Below are 19,899 nucleotides of genomic sequence, written 5' to 3'. Positions count from 1 at the left end.
TAATGCTCTGACTAATGATGCTTATGACCAGGTATGAATAGATGATTTTTCCTTTGTCGATTTACAATGAAGCCATATGTATCATTACAGTCAGTCTAAAAGTCTGGAAACAATGACATGCGCATGAGGAATTATTTGTCACTTTCCATTATCAACAATATACATACAATAGTTTATAAATGTGCATGTGCTTTACGATGATATCAATTGTACCATGGTAGCTTTACATGTCAAGCTTTTGATTATCGCAAATAAAGAAATGCTTTTCCATTAAAAAGGTCATACTGCCACGGATTCATTCACAGCCAGACACTCCATCGAATAGCAGCCCTTTTCATTTAGCCAGATAATTATCCACAATATACATGAAGATGGGGCAGAGAAATTCTAACGATGTTTTGATATCTGACGATAAAAACAAAAACAGCATTGTTTGAACTCAATATTACCACAAATTGCGCTGCCATTTTGTGTTGGTGCAAGGTGCTCTTTGATGGCCCCTCAAGAAACTATGGCTGGATGATACCAGAAATTATACAATTATACAAATCAGGAAATTACTGGCAGGCTGGGTTTCCTTTTCTCTTGCAAATGTTGGGTCAGGGAGTGACTTCATAGAGGTCTTTAAAATTATGAAAGATTTTCATAGACTGGATACAGAGAGAATGGCCTGGATTTATATGTTCGAGGTGGGTAGGGGGAGCTGGGTAAATTCCCAGCTTAGCTCGCCTACCTTGGGAGAAAGTGCCCACCCAGGTGGGATTTTCATTGTTGGGGGTTGGGTGTGGACTGGAGTATGGCCAGGCAATGTGGGAAGAAGTGTAGAAGCAGCCAAAGGGGTTGCCGGGTTTTGGAGGTGCGCTGGTTAAAAGGCCTGCCTCGGTAACGTCCGACTATGTTCCAGTGAAGAAAGAACAAAGGCCTGCCAGCCCTCACTCCTCACATACCCCTCAACATCCAAATACACCCGATTCCCTATCCAGGCCACCTCATACCTCCATCTAGCTCCTCAGGCTGCTTATTCTGCATTTCACACTCTGCCCTTCCACCTACTTCCTATGTCCCCTCATTACCCCTATACCAAACTCTGCCTGTCTACCCACCTCCTCATGTCCCCCAGTGGCCCTGTGCCAAGCTCTGGCACTTCCATGCCTATTGAACCACTGTACACTCTACAATCAATGAACACCACATTGTAAATTGGGATATGTAACAAAAGCTTTGAGAAATGTAATTTTCCGTCACTTTCCCCAATGCTTGAAAAAAAATGTTTTAATTCATTTACGGGCAAACTAATAAAAGGATCAATCATCCAGGCCCTTATTTTTAATTAATTTAGAGGTAAGCTAATAAAAATGATAACCCTCCTGGCCTTTTTAAGTTTCAAAATCCACAAAAACTTGAAACTACCTGACTTATGCCAACACACATTGTGAAATTGAGCACTGAGATCAAAGAGCCTGGGCTGTCAATCTAAGAATATTTCCTCTGGGAAACAGCAGCTTTTTTATTCTAATCTGGACTCTCAGCCAAGCATTATTATGCATGCTTGACTGAGGGCACAGACATTAATTGAAATATCAGAACACCAGAGGAGCCATTGTTTAATTGGCAGCTTGGGCTCTCTGATCTCTGCAGTCAATTTCACAATGTTTATTGACCTAAGTAAATGGCTTCAAGTGTTTATGGATTTTGAAACTGCAAATGGTCTGGGTGATTGACACTGCCATCGGCATGGCCAGAATTTTTTTCAAGCATAGCACAAAGCGATCAAAGGGTTATATTTTTTCAAAGTTTTTGTTAACATATCACAATTTACACTGTGGCATTCATTGGTTTTAGAGAGTGTCAATGGGCATAACAATCCTTGGCCTTGGCATAGGGAACATGAGGGGACATGGGGTGGGTGAAAGGGTATGACATTGGGGGCTTGAGGACCCTATAGAAGGACAGAACAGTGGATAAGGGGCACAAGGCCCCATTGGTAGTGGGAGGGAGGACAAAGTTTGGCAGTGTGATCATGAGGGAACATAGGGGATGGGTAAAAGGACAATCATGGCATAGAGATTATGAGGGTATAAGAGGGTAGGTGGAAGGGCAGAGCTTCGCGTGGTGCCATAAGGAGTCTGAGGGAGGTCTAATTTGCCATAGGATCCATAACGACTACCTTTTGAAGTTATCTTTTAAAAGGTCCCTGCATGCACACTAGGAGTTATGAACCACAACTCTTTAAAATCTTGGCCCGACTTCAAGGAACTTGTCGAGGAGTAGGCCATAAAGCCAGCCAGGTCCAGAATGCCAATTGCAGGCGTCTGACAGAAAACAGCCCACAGACTTTAAAGACACTCTCAAAGATAGCAGAATCAGGGCATACTCACAATTTTTAAGAGGACCCCAAGTCAATCCAAGTCAATGAAAATCCAGTCCAATGTTTCCACTGACAGCATTACTAGAGGTCATCAATGTGAGATAGTCACCAACAAATTAAATAGGGAATTCAAAAGTGGCTTCTGTATTTGAAGATATGGTGATAAGGTGGAACTCCATACCACAGGGAGTGGTTGAAGTAAATATTATAAATGCTTTTAAGTGGTAGAGGGGTTTAGGCTAGAATTTGAGGGAAAACGGAATGGAGGGTTACATTGATAGATTGAGATGAGGAGAGATGGGAGGAGGTTCGAGTGGAACAAATGTGGCATGGACTGGCTGGTCTGAGTGGCTTGTTCTGTACCACATATCCTACGTAATATACCAAAGTACGAACCCAAAGTTATTGAGTTTCTGATAGCACTAACGTGGACAGATCCAGAGTTGGACTGATCCAGCTGGGAGCTGGATCAGTCAGTTTTCCAACTTCTTCTCCCATATTAAGAAACACTTATGGAGATGAGGGATGGATGATAGCTAACAATGTGATTGTCTCTGCCTTGCCCTCTGATGTTATTAAAGGGAGCAGCAAGATAATGTCCCCTGCTAAAAATCCCATTGGTTCCACCTTAGGGCGTAAATCTCCTGAACCATAGCTGTTCCCGCTAGCGGGAAAACAAAAATGATTCGACATGTCACGCTACAGCACTTGGATTTTCTTTTTTGCAGAATCGGTTTTCCCAGGGCACACCGGGGTCCACGCTGCAACGAAGAAGGGTGGGACTAATCTCTCAGACAGGTCCCACACCTCTGAGTTTGGAGGAGCACCATTTTGAAAAGGTACTTCGATCTCAAAAAACTGCTGCAGCCCTCCGCTGGGTCACTGGCAAGGCACCCCTCCAAATGCTGCCAAGCGCACCCCTCAGAACCTACCTTCTACCCCCTCAGGTGCGCCCTTCAGCTTGCTCCTCTACACCTCAATTTATCTTCCCCAGTAGCCACCCTTAACACCTCCCCAGTTCCCCCGCAACATCCCCCCAGTGATCCCCTTCAATCCCCTCCTAAATAACCCCCCCCCCCCCCCCCTTTGGTATCTTGCAGTCCGAGGAGTGGCCTACGAATAATTGCCTCCATGGTGCCAGGGAAGTTCCTTTAAGGGAGATGGGGATCAGCGGGGCTTGTGCTGGGCTGGAGGGGCCCAGGTCATTTGTGTTTCCTGGGATGGGGCACGTTTGGTTGCACTTCCCATCTGCAAACTTTAAACCCTTAAAATAGTCAGTCAGTGTGTAAAAATTAAAGTTTTCCCATAATAAAGTGAAAGTGCTACCATCTGTATACCTCATAACCATTAACCAGTCAGTCACCATCTCAACCTGACAACTCCGCAGACCTGAGTGCGACGTTACCCATCTGCCACCTCCCCTGTCTGCTTCCCTCTTCATCTACCACCACATCCACCTTCCATTTGACCCACCTGACACTCACTTAATTACTGCCACCCACTCACTCACTATCCACCTCACCCACTCACCTACCATACCAATCTACCCACCCACCACGCCACCTATTCACTTAATTAACCACTCACCCATTCACTAACCATCAAACTGGACCTTTAAACCTACCATATGACAGTTAGTGTCATAAAAAGGTGGGTGTGAATTGTCTTCCCCACAATTCCACTCCCTGTGACCGAACTCTCTGAGGGATGCTGCACTCTGCATTTCTGGGAAAGCCAGGCTCAGAAGGCCTCAGAAGAAATGCAGAGCAGCATCGAGTTGGGCGGAATGTTCGAGCAGTCAGCAGTCCGACCATGATCGCCACTTCTCCAAGGATGTGGGCCATTAGGTTGTTAAAACTCTGCAGATCAAAGCTAAGTAACAGGATGTGTTGTCGTTTTTTTAAAAATATATTTGCATAAAGAATTATGGCTAGTTTGGAGACGTGTCTGGAAATAATTTGACGTTTATAACTTAAAAAACTTGTCTTATATTAATAAGGAGAAATGAAATGCCACCCACGTTCCAGTGAGTTTAAAGTATATATGGTGTAACAGTGCCATCTACTGGTATAGCGGCAGATGAAATATAAGGATCACCAGGCAATAATCTCAGAATTGAAAGGTTCAGAGAAATTCATCTGACAGTGTCTGGACAGGTGCACAAATATTATTACTTTCAAGAATTTGTAGTATCACAGACAGATATTGTACTTGTAAGTACATAGATGCTTGTATTTTCTCTTGCTGTCAATGAAACCATTAAGTTGCATTGTCTTTTGGTTCAAACCTATACCATTTAGCTTAAATTATTCAACTGCTGTAAAGTTTTTGATTTTGCTTTCAACAAATTTCCCTAATCATTTTGCACATAGCTCTGTTTAGTTGTGAACTCCACCTGTGAAACAGCTTGGAATTGGCGTTTGCTCAATGAAATGCATTACGTAAATGTGTTATTTTTAGCAACTTCTATCTATGCAGTGCTTTCAACGTTAAAACTGCCTCAAGATCCTTATAAAGGTAAGGACCAAGACTAAACAGTTGCAGAAAAAAAAGAGGAAGCAACTCAAGGTATGGGAGAAGGTGTGGATGTGAACACTCCTCTGAAAATAGGGAACAAGGTCCCAAGGCAGCAGAGTTGTGATGACAATCAGCGATGATAGAGAAACAATGACCATGGGCTTTCCTACTAAAGGTGGAATTAGTGTGGTTGCAAAAGATGCCAGAGCAAATGGTGAAACTTCGGATTAGAGAGACTCCAGAAGTTGGCTGAGGTGAATCTGTGGATTAATTTGAAAACAGAGACAAGAATTAGTTTGTCAGCAAGGATAAGGCTGAAAAGAGAATAGTACCTCGAGGCAAGAATGTTTGTGCGGGACTTTGGATAAATGGAGATGATGTGGGTGGAGGTCAGAATGCTGCTGAGGGAGGGAAAGAGAAAGAAAGAACTTGCGTCCCTGATGTACCTTTAGAAATGTCATCCAAAAGGCTTCAATGTGAATGAAGTATGTCAGAAATGTAGTCACTGTGGTATTGTAGTGAATACAATGGTCAATTTATGTGCACAATCACATGAACAGTAATGAGGCACCTAAACAAAAAGAAAACTTTCAGTGATGTTGGTTTTCGGGTTAAATATAGGCAAGGATAAACTCCCCTGCCCTTCTTTGATTACTGCCATGCGACCTGAGAGTGTTCACAGAATCAGAATCACAGAAAATACATTGCAGAAGAGGCTCTTCGATCCATCGAGTCTGCACTGACAAAACACCTGACCTGCCTACCTAATCCCATTTGCCAGCACTTGGCCCATAGCCTTGAATAGTATGACCTTCCATGCCAAGAGCTCATCCAGGTACTTTTTAAAGGATGTGAGGCAACCCACCTCTACTACTTTCCCAGGTAGTGCATTGCAGACCTTCACTATTCTCTGGGTAAAAAAGTTTTCCCTCACATCCCCCGAACCTCTTGCCTCTCACCTTGAACTTGTGTCCCTTCGTCACTGGCCTTTCAACTAAGGGGAACAGCTGCTCCCTATCGAGCCTGTCCATGCCCTTCATAATATTGTACACCTCGATCAGGTCACCTCTCAGTCTTCTCTGCTCCAATGAAAACAACCCAAACCTATCCAACCTCTCTTCATAATAGTTCCCAGGCAACATAGAACAGAGAACAGTACAGCGCAGTACAGGCCCTTCAGCCCATGATGTTGTGCCGACCATTTATCCTAATTTAAGATCAACCTAACCTACATCCCTTCAATTTACTGCTGTCCATGTGTCTGTCCAAGAGTCGCTTAAATGTCCCTAATGACTCTGACTCCACCACCTCTGTTGGCAGTGCATTCCACACACCCACAACATTCTGTATAAAGAACCTACCTCTGACATCTCCCCTATACCTTCCTCCAAACATCTTAAAATGATGTCCCCTCGTGACAGCCATTTCCACCCTGGGGAAAAGTCTCTGGCTATCCACCCTATCCATGCCTCTCATCACCCTGTACACCTCTATCAAGTCACCTCTCTGCCTTCTTCGCTCCAGTGAGAAAAGCCCCAGCTCCCTCAACCTTTCTTCATAAGACATGCCCTCCAGTCCAGGCAGCATCCTGATGAATCTCCTCTGCACCACCTCCAGTGCAATCACATCCTTCCTATAATGTGGCGACAAGAATTGCACACAGTACTCCAGCTGTGGTCTCAACAAATTTCATATAACTCCAACATGGCCTCCCTGCTTTTGGAACCTATGCCTTGAATGATAAAGCCAAGTGTCTCATGTGCCTTTTTCACCACCCTATTAACCTGCTCTTCCGCCTTCAGAGATCTATGGAATTACCAAGATACTCAACCTCCACTATGTATTTACATTGTGTGCCTGGTGTTGCCCTATTATGTATTTTCTTTTCATGTACTAAATGATCTGTTTGAATTGCTCACTTAAAAATACATTTCACTGTACCTCAGTACACGTGACAATAAACAAATCCAAATCCTAAAACACGTCCAGGTCCCTTTGTTCCTGTAATAGGGAAAATGGAGAATCTGCAGCACACATGGGACAGCAGGGAAGGGAATGCCTGGAAAGGGTTAACCTGACAATCTCTAAAACCCAAAATGTGGACAAATGCAAATTAGCATACTACACGCAGGCATATCTCAGGTAACACATTTCCAAGCTTCAGCAATGGGGACAAATCGAAAATGTTCAGCCTGGCTGCAGCATGTCTGGAAGGGGCATTGGGCACCCAACCGTATACAGGTATCAGGGAAATGGGGCACTCACCACCTCATTACTGGCTGATTGTCTAAAGGACGTTCCTTTGTATTGCAAAGCAGATGGACAAGATGTGTCCAAGGAATGATTAGAAGTGAAGTTTGTCAGACAAAATGATTAGAAGTGAAGTATGTCAGACAATGTATCCACGCCATCTAATTAGGGGAATGACTGTAACCCAATCAAACTGCTGGTATCGATAATCGGTTGTATTATAGTACTCTGAATCACTTTGTATTCCTTTGAATCAGTCTGTACGATCCAAACAATATAAGATGTGTAAAACAGCTTTATGGGGGCAGTGCAACTTGGACCAAGCTGCAGTTAAAGCGGCCAAGTTCAGCTCTCCCGCATGCATGTGGCATTAAAAGACGTTTTGTTAAAGTTTCATGCGGTCTGAAGAACTCGACTCACTTAACTCCGCTAACAGTTCCACACAACATCCAAGTGTCATGCCATTTATTGAATATTTGCTTGTCAAGTTTCTTCTTCCAAAGTGTACACCTCACATTTTTCAGGGTTAAATTCCATCTGCCACTTATCTGCCCATTTGACCATCTATATCTTTCTGTAACCCAAGATACTCAACCTCCACTGTTAACTACCTGGCCAATCTTTGTGGCACCTGCAAACTTACAAAGCCTACCTCCCACATACTCATCTATGTCGTTTATATAAATGAAATAATAGGGGACCCAGCACAGATCCCTGTGGTACGCCACTGGACACTGGCTTCCAGTTACTAAGCAGCTGTCGGTCATCACCTTCTGTCTCCTACAACTAAGCCAATTTTTAATCTACCTCATCAAATTACCCTGTATCCCAGGTGCATTTGCCTTCTTTATAAATCTTCCATATGGAACCTTGTCAAAGGCTTTGCTGAAATCCATATAAACCACACCAACTGCACACGCCTCATCTATACACCTGGTCACCTCCTCAAAAAATTCAATCAAATTTGTTGGGCATGACTTCCCTCTGACAAAGCTATGCTGACCATCCCTGATCAAACCTTGCCTCTCCAAATGGAGATAGATTCTCTCCTTCAGGATTTTCTCCAATAGTTTCCCTATCACTGACGTGAGTCTCACTGGTCTGTAGTTCTCTGGCTTATCTCTCCAACCCTTCTTAAATATCGGTACCACATTAGCTGTTCACCATCCTCTGGCACCTTCCCCTGGCCAGAGAGAATTAAGGGTTTGGATCAGTGCCTCTGAAATCTCCTCCCCTACCTCCCTCAGCAGCCTGGGACACAATTCACCCGGACCTGGAGATGTGTCCACTTTTAAGTCTGCCAATACCTCCAATACCTTGTCACCCACTGTGTCAATTTGTTCAAGAACCTCACACTCTCTCTCCCCGAGTTCCATACCTGCATGCTCGCATTCTCTTGGGTGAAGAGTGATGAGAAGTATTCTTTCAACACTCTACCAATGTCTTCTGACTCCACCCACAGATTTCCCCCTTAGTCCATAATGTGCCCTACTCTTTCCCTGGGTATCCTCTTCCCATTGATAAACTTATAGAACATCTTGGGGATTTTTCCTACTTTTACCAGCCAGAGATTTATCATATCCTCTCTTTGCTCTCCTAATTGCTTTCGTAATCTCTATCCTGCACTTTCAATACTCCACTAATGCCTTCGTTGATTTGCTCCTCTTGTACTGGCTAAAAACCTCTCTTTTCCTTCTCATCAAATTCTGGATATCTCTGGTCATCCATAGTTCCCTAGGCTTGTTACTCCTTTGTATCACCTTAGAGGGAAAATGTTGGGCCTGTACTCTCCCCATTTCCTTTTGGAGCATCCCCACTGCTCTTCTGTAGTTTTACCCACAAGTAACTCTTCAAGTCTACCTTTGCCATATCATGCCTTATTTTACTAAAATCCGCTCTCCCCCAATCCAAAACCTTTTTTTGCAACTTGTCTATCTATTTCTTTGTCCATAACATGCTTAAATAGTGCTATGTTGTGGCCACTATCACTAAAATGCTCCCCCACCAACACATCAACCATCTGCCCAGCTTCATTCCCCAGAATTAGGTCCAGTACTGCACTGCCCCTTGTTGGACCCTTTACCTATTGAACTAAATAATTCTCCTGTATATATTTTAAGAACTGCACTCCATCTAAACACTTAATACTATGACTATCCCAAGGTTGGGAAAGTTGAAATCACCTAATATAATTACCCTATTGTTATTTTATTTTACACACCTCTGTGAATTGCACACATATTTGCACTTCAATTTCCCGCTGACTATCTGGGGGTCTATAATAAACACCTGGCAATTTGGCTGCCTCTTTTTAATTCCTAAACTGTACCCATAAAGCTTCATTTGATGCCCCCTCCCAGATACCATCTCTCCTTACTGCAGTAATTGCCTCCTTAATTAATAATGCAATGCCTCCTCCTCTTTTACCCCTCTTCTGTCTCGCCTGAAGATTCTATATCCCTGGATGGTGAGCTGCCCCTCTGTCAACCACATCTCCATGATGGCTATTATATCACAATTCCACGTGTCCATCTGACCTTTAGCTCATTCGTTTTACCTGTAGTGGGGCAGCACGGTAGCATAGTGGTTAGCACAATTGCTTCACAGCTCCAGGGTCCCAAGTTCGATTCCCGGCTTGGGTCACTGTCTGTGCGGAGTCTGCACGTTCTCCCCCTGTCCGCGTGGGTTTCCTCCGGGTGCTCCTGTTTCCTCCCACAGTCCAAAGATGTGCAGGTTAGGTGGATTGGCCATGATAAATTGCCCTTAGTGTCCAAAATTGCCCTTAGTGTTGGGTGGGGTTACTGGGTTATGGGGATAGGGTGGAGGTGTGGGCTTGGGTAGGGTGCTCTTTCCAAGAGCCGGTGCAGACTTGATGGGCCGAATGGCCTCCTGCTGCATTGTAAATTCTATGATATCCTAGTCCTGGAAATTAAAATAGCTTTATGACTTTACGCCTTTGAAAATGAGTACAGTTGTATTGCCTCTGACTTGATAGCTTCACTGTGCTGAGAAGGTCTTAGTTTAACGTCTCATTATAATTATGCAGTTAACAAATGGTTACAATACGATAGGAGGCCATTTTGCCCATTTGAAAAATAGCGCTTGGAACAATGCAGTGACCCGTCAGTATTGCACCAAACTGACAGTCTAGATTTTGAGCTAAAGTTTGGAGTGGAATCGGGAGAGTGCTATTGCTAAGCCAAAGCCTGAGAGTTGGAAAAGTGAAGTTTCACTTAAGAAAGGAGAGAATTGCATAAGAATCAGTCAGAGAAGGTTCACTTGACCAATTCCTGGGCTTAAGAAGTTAGCAGAGAGGAAAATTTGAGCAATTTGGGCCTATACCCATTGGAATTCTGGAAGAATGAGAAGTGAACCGATTAAAACATAAAAGACATTGAGGGGACTTAACAGGATGGATGTGAGAGGCTGTGGGGGAGTCGAGAAAGAGATGACAGAGTATAAAATTTAAACTGAGATGAGCAGAATCTTTTTTCTCTGAGAGGGTTGTTTCTGACCCCTCCCATCTCACCCAACCTGGGTGAGGACCCCGGGAACACCCCCCTCCACCTGGTAAGGCCCCACCCATATCCCTCCAGGCCCGATCCCTGGCAGTGCCAACCTGGCACCTGGGCACCTTGTCACTGCCACTTTGTCACATTGGCAGCAACCGGTTATCCTGGCAATGCCACCCTGGCACCTATGCAGTGTCAGGATGGCACTGCCAGGGTGCCAGGCTGGCAGTGCCAAGGCACCTGAGTACCTGAGGGAGTGCCAGAATGCCACCCTGCCCTGTTTCTGACCACCCAGGGTCTCTAAAGGCCTGGGAGACCCCCCCCCTCCTCCCCAGGTGCACTACGAGTGGTTCACATTTGTAGAAACCAGCACTAAATGGTGATCTGGCGAGGTCTCCCAGGCGCAGCCGTTAGGTTGCAAGAAGCCCCTCGTGAGATTCAACGCCCTCGTCCCGACACCAAGATTGGCATGACAAGGCCATTAAATCGTACCCTAAGTCATTTATTATATTCAAAGAGGAGTTGGATGGATTTTTGATTGAGAAGAGTGTCAAGGTTATATCGAGAAGCAGGTGCTGTCTGGCCTATTCCTGCTCTTAATCTTTGTGTCGTTGTGTAAATTGGAAAGTAGTGAAGGTATCATTATTGCTGGCAATCAAAGGCTGCAACTAGATTCAATCTTTCATGACACAACCATGATTCAAGAACTATCCAGCTCTTGCATGGTCAGCACAAGGATTTGTGTTATTCTACCTTTATGTCTCATATCAAGTAATGTAATAGCAGAAACCAAAATTATGGGGATTGTCAATGTGACTTTGCTAAAATGAGGAACTGCGTGTACAATATTTTCAAAGCTCTTTGATGTACAGTCATATTCAAACATTTAGCATTAATTTCCCCAAACTAATTAGCTTTCCATTTCCTAAAGCTAACAGAATCAGTTTGCCAGATTTAACATGACTTCTTCAGCTGTCAAACATTCAAATTTATCTCATTTTGCAATAAGTTTTCGCTTATTGTGGAACTGCTTTACTTACACTTGTTTGCAAGAATACAAATAGAATTAAAGATAACAGATTTACATTAAATAAAGTGAATGGTCAAAAGTGTTCCAGTTATTTTAGTTGGGCTAAAACAACTCATTTTTCAGTTCAGCGAATATAAATATTATAGATAAAGCAGCCAGTGAAGTGATATGATTAGTATGTTCACTTCGGAGGCTGACTATAACCCACTTCAATCTGCCACTCATTCAATATTTAATATTTTACAGATCTCATGATAAGACAGCATCAATTTCTTTACTGTCTTATTTAATTTCCTGAACGCTTCAAACTGGATTTCTCATCTCAGATGAAAAGTTGGTGCATTTTTCAAGCCATTCATGTTTCAAAAACCTTCCTTTGTGGGAATGAGTGACCTGCTGTGAAAAGTCTGCTCCACATCATTGTGAATGCCATTTGTTTAATCTTTCCAACAGTTCCTTCAGAAAGTTAGCCAATTATTTACTCTTGTGTGCTATCATATTGATAGTAAGAAGTCTTACAACACCAGGTTGAAGTCCAACAGGCTTGTTTCGAATCACTAGCTTTCGGAGCACAGCTCCTTCTTCAGATGAATGAAAAGGTTGGGCAAACCCACTTTAACCTGGTGTTGTAAGACTTCTTACTGTGCCCACCCCAGTCCAACACTGGCATCTCCACATCATCATATTGATATGAATCCACTATGCTAGAGTCAACAGACCACCAAAAATTGGACGTTAAATTATTGTCGTCATGGAACTAGAAATCCAACTCACTTTTTTTTGTATCCAGTAAATTTTTCTTTCTTTTTTTTTAACATATTTTTAAAATGTAAGTATGTTCAGGCAATGAGAAAAGAGCATTTAAACAATTGACTGGATGCTGGAAATCCGAGGTAAAAACAGTTCCCTGTAAAATCTAATGATCCTGGACCTAATATTGGGGAACCAAACTAAGCAGAAATTTGCACGACACTTGCATCACACTATGCATAACACAGAATTACATAAGGTTAGACTAGGTGGAATTTTCCAAGGAGCCCGCAGTCACTGCCCGATTGCCATGCTGCTCCTGTACATTACCTTGCATTGGAACTCCGTATTTCTCATCCTCACTTCCGAACCGGGCGTCTTGAGAAATATGGAGCAGAGTCCTCCTTCCTAGAGTAAAACATTTGGGGAATCCAAGCTACACACTAGCTATTGTATAGTGGTAAGCTGAAATGTCCCAGCCACTTTTAGAATGTAGAGAGAGAAGGTAAGTGTGGAAGGGTGTGTCATAATATACACCAGTATATCATGGTGCAGACACACACACACTGATGGACACACAGCAAGATCAATCAACACACACAACACTGCAGCCAATCACAAGTCAGAGCACACTCACTATAAAGACATGTGGCATCAGAGTTCCCGCTCATTTGGGATGCCGCCTCTTAGAAGGACAGAGCTTACAGCTTACAGCACAGATCTTCACCATGTGCTGAGTGCATAGACTGGTTAGGACTGGCATAGGTCTTTAGTTTAATCTAACATCGTGTTAACCTACAGTGAAAGTATATTCAACAGTTTCTAACTTAATAAAATAGTGTTGTACTATTTTAAGTGTTGGCGGCCTGTATGTGTTCCACGGATCCAGAGCAGCCAACACAACATGATACCAGGAGTTGAGGGATGTTAGAACTTCTTAGACCTACCTGCAAGTGATCTGCCTTCCACCAGCATACAGCCATCCTGCAGAATGGACAGCGTCCGCCCGCTGCCACCGCTCCACACCACCGGTAACCTAGGGGCCAACTGGAAGATTTTCAAACAACGCTTCCAGCTCTACCTTGAAGCCACAGAACCGGAAGCTGCCTAAGACACCAGGAAGATCGCTCTCTTCTTATCCACGGCCTCGGAACATGCCATCCACATTTTCAATTCTCTCACCTTTGCTGATGGTGAAGATAAATCAAAATTCAAGACGGTCGTCCTCAAGTTTGACAGTCACTGCAACATCGAGGTGAATGAAAGTTTTGAGCGCTATGTATTCCAACAGTGTTTGCAGGGTAAGGGTGAACCTTTCCAGTCCTTTCTCACCCACCTCCGCATCCTTGCGCAGTCCTGTAATTACAGGCCCACCTCCGACTCCATGATACGCGACCAGATCGTTTTCGGTGTTCAGTCGGACCCCCTACGCCAGCAGCTGCTCAAGGTAAAGCGGTTGCCATCGAGACCTGCATGCTACACGAGCATGCCACGAGTCGGCATTCCCACATCCAAGCGGCTGAAATGGCGCGGCAAGGTCCCCACGAGGCAGAACGGGTCCAAGCAATCGAGCAACTCCAGGGCCTCAGCCTGGATGAGGGCGGCCATTTTGGGTGCTTTTCGTGGACTCCTGCGCTTGTGCGCACCGAACGAGGGGACGGTGACGTTGATGAACGTACTGCGCAGGCGTGCATCACGTACGGCCACACCACGCATACGCAGTGGAGCAGCAAACGTACTGACGCTACAACGAGTGGCAACTGTGGCTCCGCCCACTTAAAGCGGCAATGCCCTGCCAAATCCCGACGATGCCTGAGATGTGGCAAACTTGGCCACTATGCTGCTTTATGCAGAGCAGCTCAGCCTGCCAACTCTCGTCGCTCCAGCCAGCCTCGCAGGAATGTCCGGGCCATTCAACCCACGGTCACGGAGTCCGATTCGGACCTGCTACCCGACATTGACACCGAGGACCCGAAGGTGCCTTTTCGAGTCGGTATCGTTACAAAAACAGGGTGTCCCCGAAGCAAAGAATCCAGCATCTATCGGTATACAGCATCAATCCAGACGATGAGTGGTTTGCCACCTTTATGGTCAACCGGTTCCAAATACAATTCCGCCTGGACACTGGTGCCTCCGCCAATCTCATTGCGCGGTCTGACCTCCAAAGCCTTTGTGTCAAACCAGCCATCCTCCCATCAGCCTGCCAGCTATTAGATTATAATGGCAATACCATTGCTGCCAGCGGCTTGTGCCAACTTGAAGTGACGCACAGGTCACGCAAAACCATCCTTCCCTTTGAAATCGTGGGCTCCTCGAAAGCCTCCCTGCTTGGCGCGCAGGCATGCAAGCTGTTGAACCTAGTTCAGAGAGTTCACTCTCTCTCCCCTGCTGACGCATCTGCCTTTCAGGACACCGACTTCAGGGCGCAGCTCGACGCCATTATCAACCAGTACCACGATGTCTTCGAGGGCATGGGCACGCTCCCGTACACCTACAAGATTTTATTAAAACCGAATGCCACGCCTGTGGTGCACGCACCTCACAGAGTCCTAGCACCCCTTAAGGACCGCCTCAAGCAGCAGCTGCAGGACCTCCAGAACCAAGGAGTGATTTCCAAAGTCACGGAACCGACCGACTGGGTCAGTTTCATGTTATGTGTAAAAAAGCCTTCCGGCGAATTGAGAATTTGCATTGATCTCAAGGATCTAAATCGCATTATCATGAGGGAGCACTATCCGATTCCCAAGCGCGAAGAGCTCACATGTGAGATGGCTCGCGCCAAGCTCTTCACCAAACTCGATGCTTCAAAAGGATTCTGGCAAATCCAGCTCGGTAAATCCAGCAGGAAACTTTGCACATTTAACACCCCCTTTGGCAGATATTGTTACAACAGGATTCCGTTTGGGATCATATCTGCATCAGAAGTGTTCCATAGGATTATGGAACCAATGATGGAAGGCATTGAGCGTGTTCGCATCTATATCGACGACATAATCATTCGGTCCACCACCCCACAGGAGCATGTTAGTCGCCTCCAGCGCGTATTCAGACGTATACATGAGCATGGCCTCCGCCTCAACAGGGCCAAATGCTCTTTTGGCCAGACGGAACTCAAGTTCCGACCATTTTCTCTTACCTTGTTTGCTGCTGACAAAAATGGAGGAAATGGTTTTGAAATGAAATGAAATGAAAATCACTTATTGTCACAAGTAGGCTTCAAATGAAGTTACTGTGAAAAGCCCCTAGTCGCCACATTCCGGCGCCTGTTCGGGGAGGCTGTTACGGGAATCGAACCGTGCTGCTGGCCTGCCTTGGTCTGCTTTCAAAGCCAGCGATTTAGCCCTGTGCTAAACAGCCCCGATCCCATTGGCCCTCGTACACGCTCCTCCAATGGAACCTGTTAGATGAAGGTGAAGCCTTCAGGTGTCGGAAAGTATGGAGTCTCCAAAGTTCTGCATTTTCTTCCTGTAAGATTTTATCAAATAAACCCTCCCCCCACCGAACTTGTAAAAAAAAAATGACCAAAATAAGTGAAAGAAATAAAAATTAAATGAATAAAATGAATAACACCCCCCCCCCCCCAACTTGTAAAACAAAAGCTGCGACCGTTTAAAAAAAAAGCGGCCGCACTGTGCATGCGTGTCCGATCATCGGCGTGCATGCACATAGTTTTGCGCATGTGCGCCGATGATCGGGCACGCATGCGCAGTGTGGCCGCAATTTTTTTACATGATCGCGGCCATTTTGAAGGCCGCTTGCAGCCGGCGTTATTAACAGCCGGCTGCTGCAGCTGTTGCGCGCAGAATTGCGCGATCGGAAGCGCCGTGACGGACGGTTCCGCGACACTCCTGACATCCGCCCGCGACCCACCCACGGGTCGCGCCCCCGAGTTTGACAATGCCTGCTCTAAGGGATCATCGAGGGGACAAACATCCACAGACCAGAAGATAAGGGCCTACTTCTGCTCCTAATGCATATGTTTGTATGCAAGTCCTACTAAAGAGCAGGGTCCTTACTATTGGCATAGCATAAACATTCAGCCCAACTGATCCTGCTAGTGATTATGTTCAATACAAGCATCTGAACAGAATAACCTTCTATTCCAATTTGCCTCATGTGTTTATTTAATTTCCCTTTGAATGACTCCATGCTACTTTTCTTAATAGTTTCCCCTGGCAGCCAGTTCCATATTCTACACAGACTGTGGATAATGGAACTTACGGCTGCATTTACTACTAGATTTGTCACTACATTATACTTACGCCATTTCATTTTAATTCCCTACTCAGTGGAAACCATCTTCTCTCAGCTGTTTCTCTAACTGTTTCATAATCTTAATGCCCCATCAGGTTAGTTCTAGAGTAAAGCACCATAGCCTGTTTAATTTTTCCTGATCGGTATGAATCGTCCAAACTTTTAGTTATTTTTTGCACTTAGACCAGCGTTTCAGATGCTTTAAAGATATTTCTCATTAGAAGAATAAGAGGCAACATGATTGAAACATATAAGATCCTGGTGGGTCTTGACAGAATGGATGTAGAGAGGACATTTCATCTTGTGGGAGAATCTAGGGGTTACTTTTTAAAATAAGAGGTTACTCATTTAAGACAGAGATTAGGAGAATTTTGTTTCTCTCAGAGGGTCGTGAGTCTTTGGAACTCATCCTAAAAGACAGTGGAAGCACAGCCTTTGAATATTTTTATGGCAAAGTGGCACAGTGGTTAGGATTGCTGTCTCACAGCACCAGGGATCCGGGATGGATTATGACCTCAGGCGACGGTATGGAGTTTCCCTGTGGCAGCGTGGGTTTCTTCTGGGTGCTCCGGTTTCCTTCCACAGTCAAAAGATGTGCAGGTTAGGTGGTTTGGCCATGATAAATTGCCTTTTAGTGTCCATAGTTAATTGGGGTTGCAGGGTTATGGGGATGGGATGGGGGAGTGGGCCTAGGTGGAGTGCTCTTTTGGAGCATCAGTGCAGACTTGATGGGCCAAATGGCCTCCTTCTGCACTGAAGGGATTCTATGAAAGATAGATAGATTCTGAATACAACTTAGTGCGAGGTTACAGCAAAAATGTAACTTAAAGGTTGGAAGATTGCACTGAGATATATCAGCTCATCAATGCTCAGATATTCAGCTGAAATTTCTTCCCTGTCAATTTTGTCCAAGAAATAGGGTATCACCGTCACTCAAATAGCTGTGGAATTTCAGAGACTCGGTTAAGTGCTTGTATGCTGCGGTCCCAGGATGTCTTTTTGACAGCATATAGTGCAAACTTAGATTCATGCCAATTAACAATTGGTCGAAGAAAAAAATTTATAGTTTATGTTTGATTGGAGGCATAGGCCATGAACAAGAGGGACTCCTGTCACTTTACCAATGTCAGAAGCTAGGCTAGAACCGGGTTTCTGTTGGGGCTCCCGAGTCAGACACAAGCATTTGTGTATGTACTGCACCTTCCATGCTGTCTTCCACTTCTGATTGGCTTTCAATTAATACAACTTCTTGCCTCATTATTTTGTATCTCCAGCATGGACAAAGTCCAATATGAATACAATTATCATGACTTCATGATCGGCAAGCAGCCTTGCCTGTTTGCAAACTATTCTTTAACATCCAATGTCTTTTTTTTAAGTCCCAATGCTCCTTAATGCTGACATTGCTCATTAAAATCCAAGATGGATTTGTGATCACCATTGTCATATCAGCAGACTAATGCACTGAGAGGCAGGACCAGTAAGGTCATGCTCTCACCTTAGCCCAGACAATTAAAAATGGAAATCACTTACTTTTTCCAGGACACAAATCTGCTTCTTTGTCTGAGCATCAAGAATTTCCACTTCAACATAAGAAATTTTTGAGTGCTTTTGTATCGCGTACTGTCCATGTTGGCCCGAAGTCAAAACAAACTGAGACAAAGAAAGGAATGGGTTCATCTCACTTTGTTTACCAGGTACCATCTCCTCTTTTACAGCAGTAGATCTTCCTTTATAAAGTGCGTGCATCTCTTCCTGTTTAACTTGCCTAAAGCAGCACAGATTGTCAATAAGAAGACAATTGTCTCACATTTAAATAGAGACCGAGACGAACAGTGCACCAAAAGGTCATGCAACATTCCATTTCAAGTGTATAATCTTATTCGACATGACTGAAAACAGTGGCCCTCTAATCCTCTGCTATATTTAACTTGTCATTGTGTGATGTGTCAAGAGTGTTCCTTTTTATTGGCAGAATAGCTTTCAGGGAGGCTGACTACTTCCTATCCCTATCACCATGACTTCAAAGTGACAGCTCGATGCTGCATTATTCAGATATTTGAGGCAGACAGAATTCAGAACAGAGATTAACCAAATTCCACGGGTATCATTGGAAGTCGAAGGGTTAAGAACAAAACCTTACACAGTAAACATTTTGAAGATGAATATAATTTGGAATTTGGAATAATTCTGAAGATGAATATAATCCCTAAAATTTTAATTAAATGTAAATGTAAACAGATGAAATAATCTAACCTGCCTAACATCCTTGGCTGTTAAAATAAACAGGAGCCCAAATAGCTCAGTGGACTATCTATTGGGTCGTTGAGCTATGCAGAAAATTAAAAGTTTCATATTCAGTTCCAGTTTGGGCTATGATGACATCAGCTATGGTGATTTTAGGGTCATTGACTTCAGTGCCTATGTTAGGTTATAGAAAATTGGCCAAGGTTCACACTCCTGATTACTGTACAGTGTGTTCGTAACTGGACATCAGGTACCAACAAGATAAACTTTTTCCCGTCGGCCCTTCTGTTCAATGTAAAAATAATCTGCCAATACTCATTGACAGGAATCAAGCATGGACAATGGATATTTAGGAAAGAACTGGAAATTCCCAGCATGTGTTAAATTATACTCTGGCAAGGAGTACCTTCAGACGATGAAGAAATTGGCAAAGAGATTTTTAAAAGGGCTGATCTCTGGATGACTATTTCAGTTAGGTAATTATTTGACATGTGTAGCGTTCGTTGTCAAACAGTTTAATGTTGCATTTATAGCATACACATTTTGAGTTTACAAACTGTAATTTATTCCTGATAACGTTTAGAGCTGTATACTTGACCTGACCTTTACAGGTCATTTGAAGAATTCCAGTTGCTCAATTTCACCTTTGACCCAATGCTGGCAATTTTGTATCTGAGTCAGGAGGTTTTGGGTTTAGACCCTAATCCAGAGACATGAGCCTGTAGGCTGACAAGCCAACACAGTACAGTATTGAGGGAGTGCAATGTTGTCAGAGGCATCGTCTTTCAGATTGCATTTAAACAAAGGTGCTATGTACCCTTTTAGGTGGATGTTAGAGATCCCAGCATTTGATGAAGAGCAAAGTAAATCTCCTGCTGTCTTGGCCAATACTGATGCCTCAATCAACAGCTAAAAACAGGTTATTATGTCATTTATTCCACTGAAGTTTGTGGAACCTTGCCGAGTGCAAA

At 44.1% G+C, this 19,899-nt stretch overlaps 1 protein-coding gene across 1 annotated transcript in view; it reads right to left on the bottom strand.

Annotated features, from left to right (window-relative positions):
- Positions 1 to 18,525, bottom strand: part of LOC140429749 (trans-2,3-enoyl-CoA reductase-like) — a 271,730-nt gene extending 253,205 nt beyond the window's left edge. Inside the window, exon 1 of the mRNA XM_072517113.1 lies at positions 18,215 to 18,525. Within this exon, the coding sequence (XP_072373214.1) occupies positions 18,215 to 18,430 (216 nt within the window). The 5' untranslated portion in view covers positions 18,431 to 18,525. The remainder of the gene's footprint in view (positions 1 to 18,214) is intronic.
- Between the last annotated feature and the right edge of the window lie 1,374 nt (positions 18,526 to 19,899).

Source organism: Scyliorhinus torazame, chromosome 9 (genome assembly GCF_047496885.1).
Source record: "Scyliorhinus torazame isolate Kashiwa2021f chromosome 9, sScyTor2.1, whole genome shotgun sequence".
Taxonomy (NCBI): domain Eukaryota; kingdom Metazoa; phylum Chordata; class Chondrichthyes; order Carcharhiniformes; family Scyliorhinidae; genus Scyliorhinus; species Scyliorhinus torazame.
This window is presented reverse-complemented; position numbering and strand designations above follow the sequence as displayed.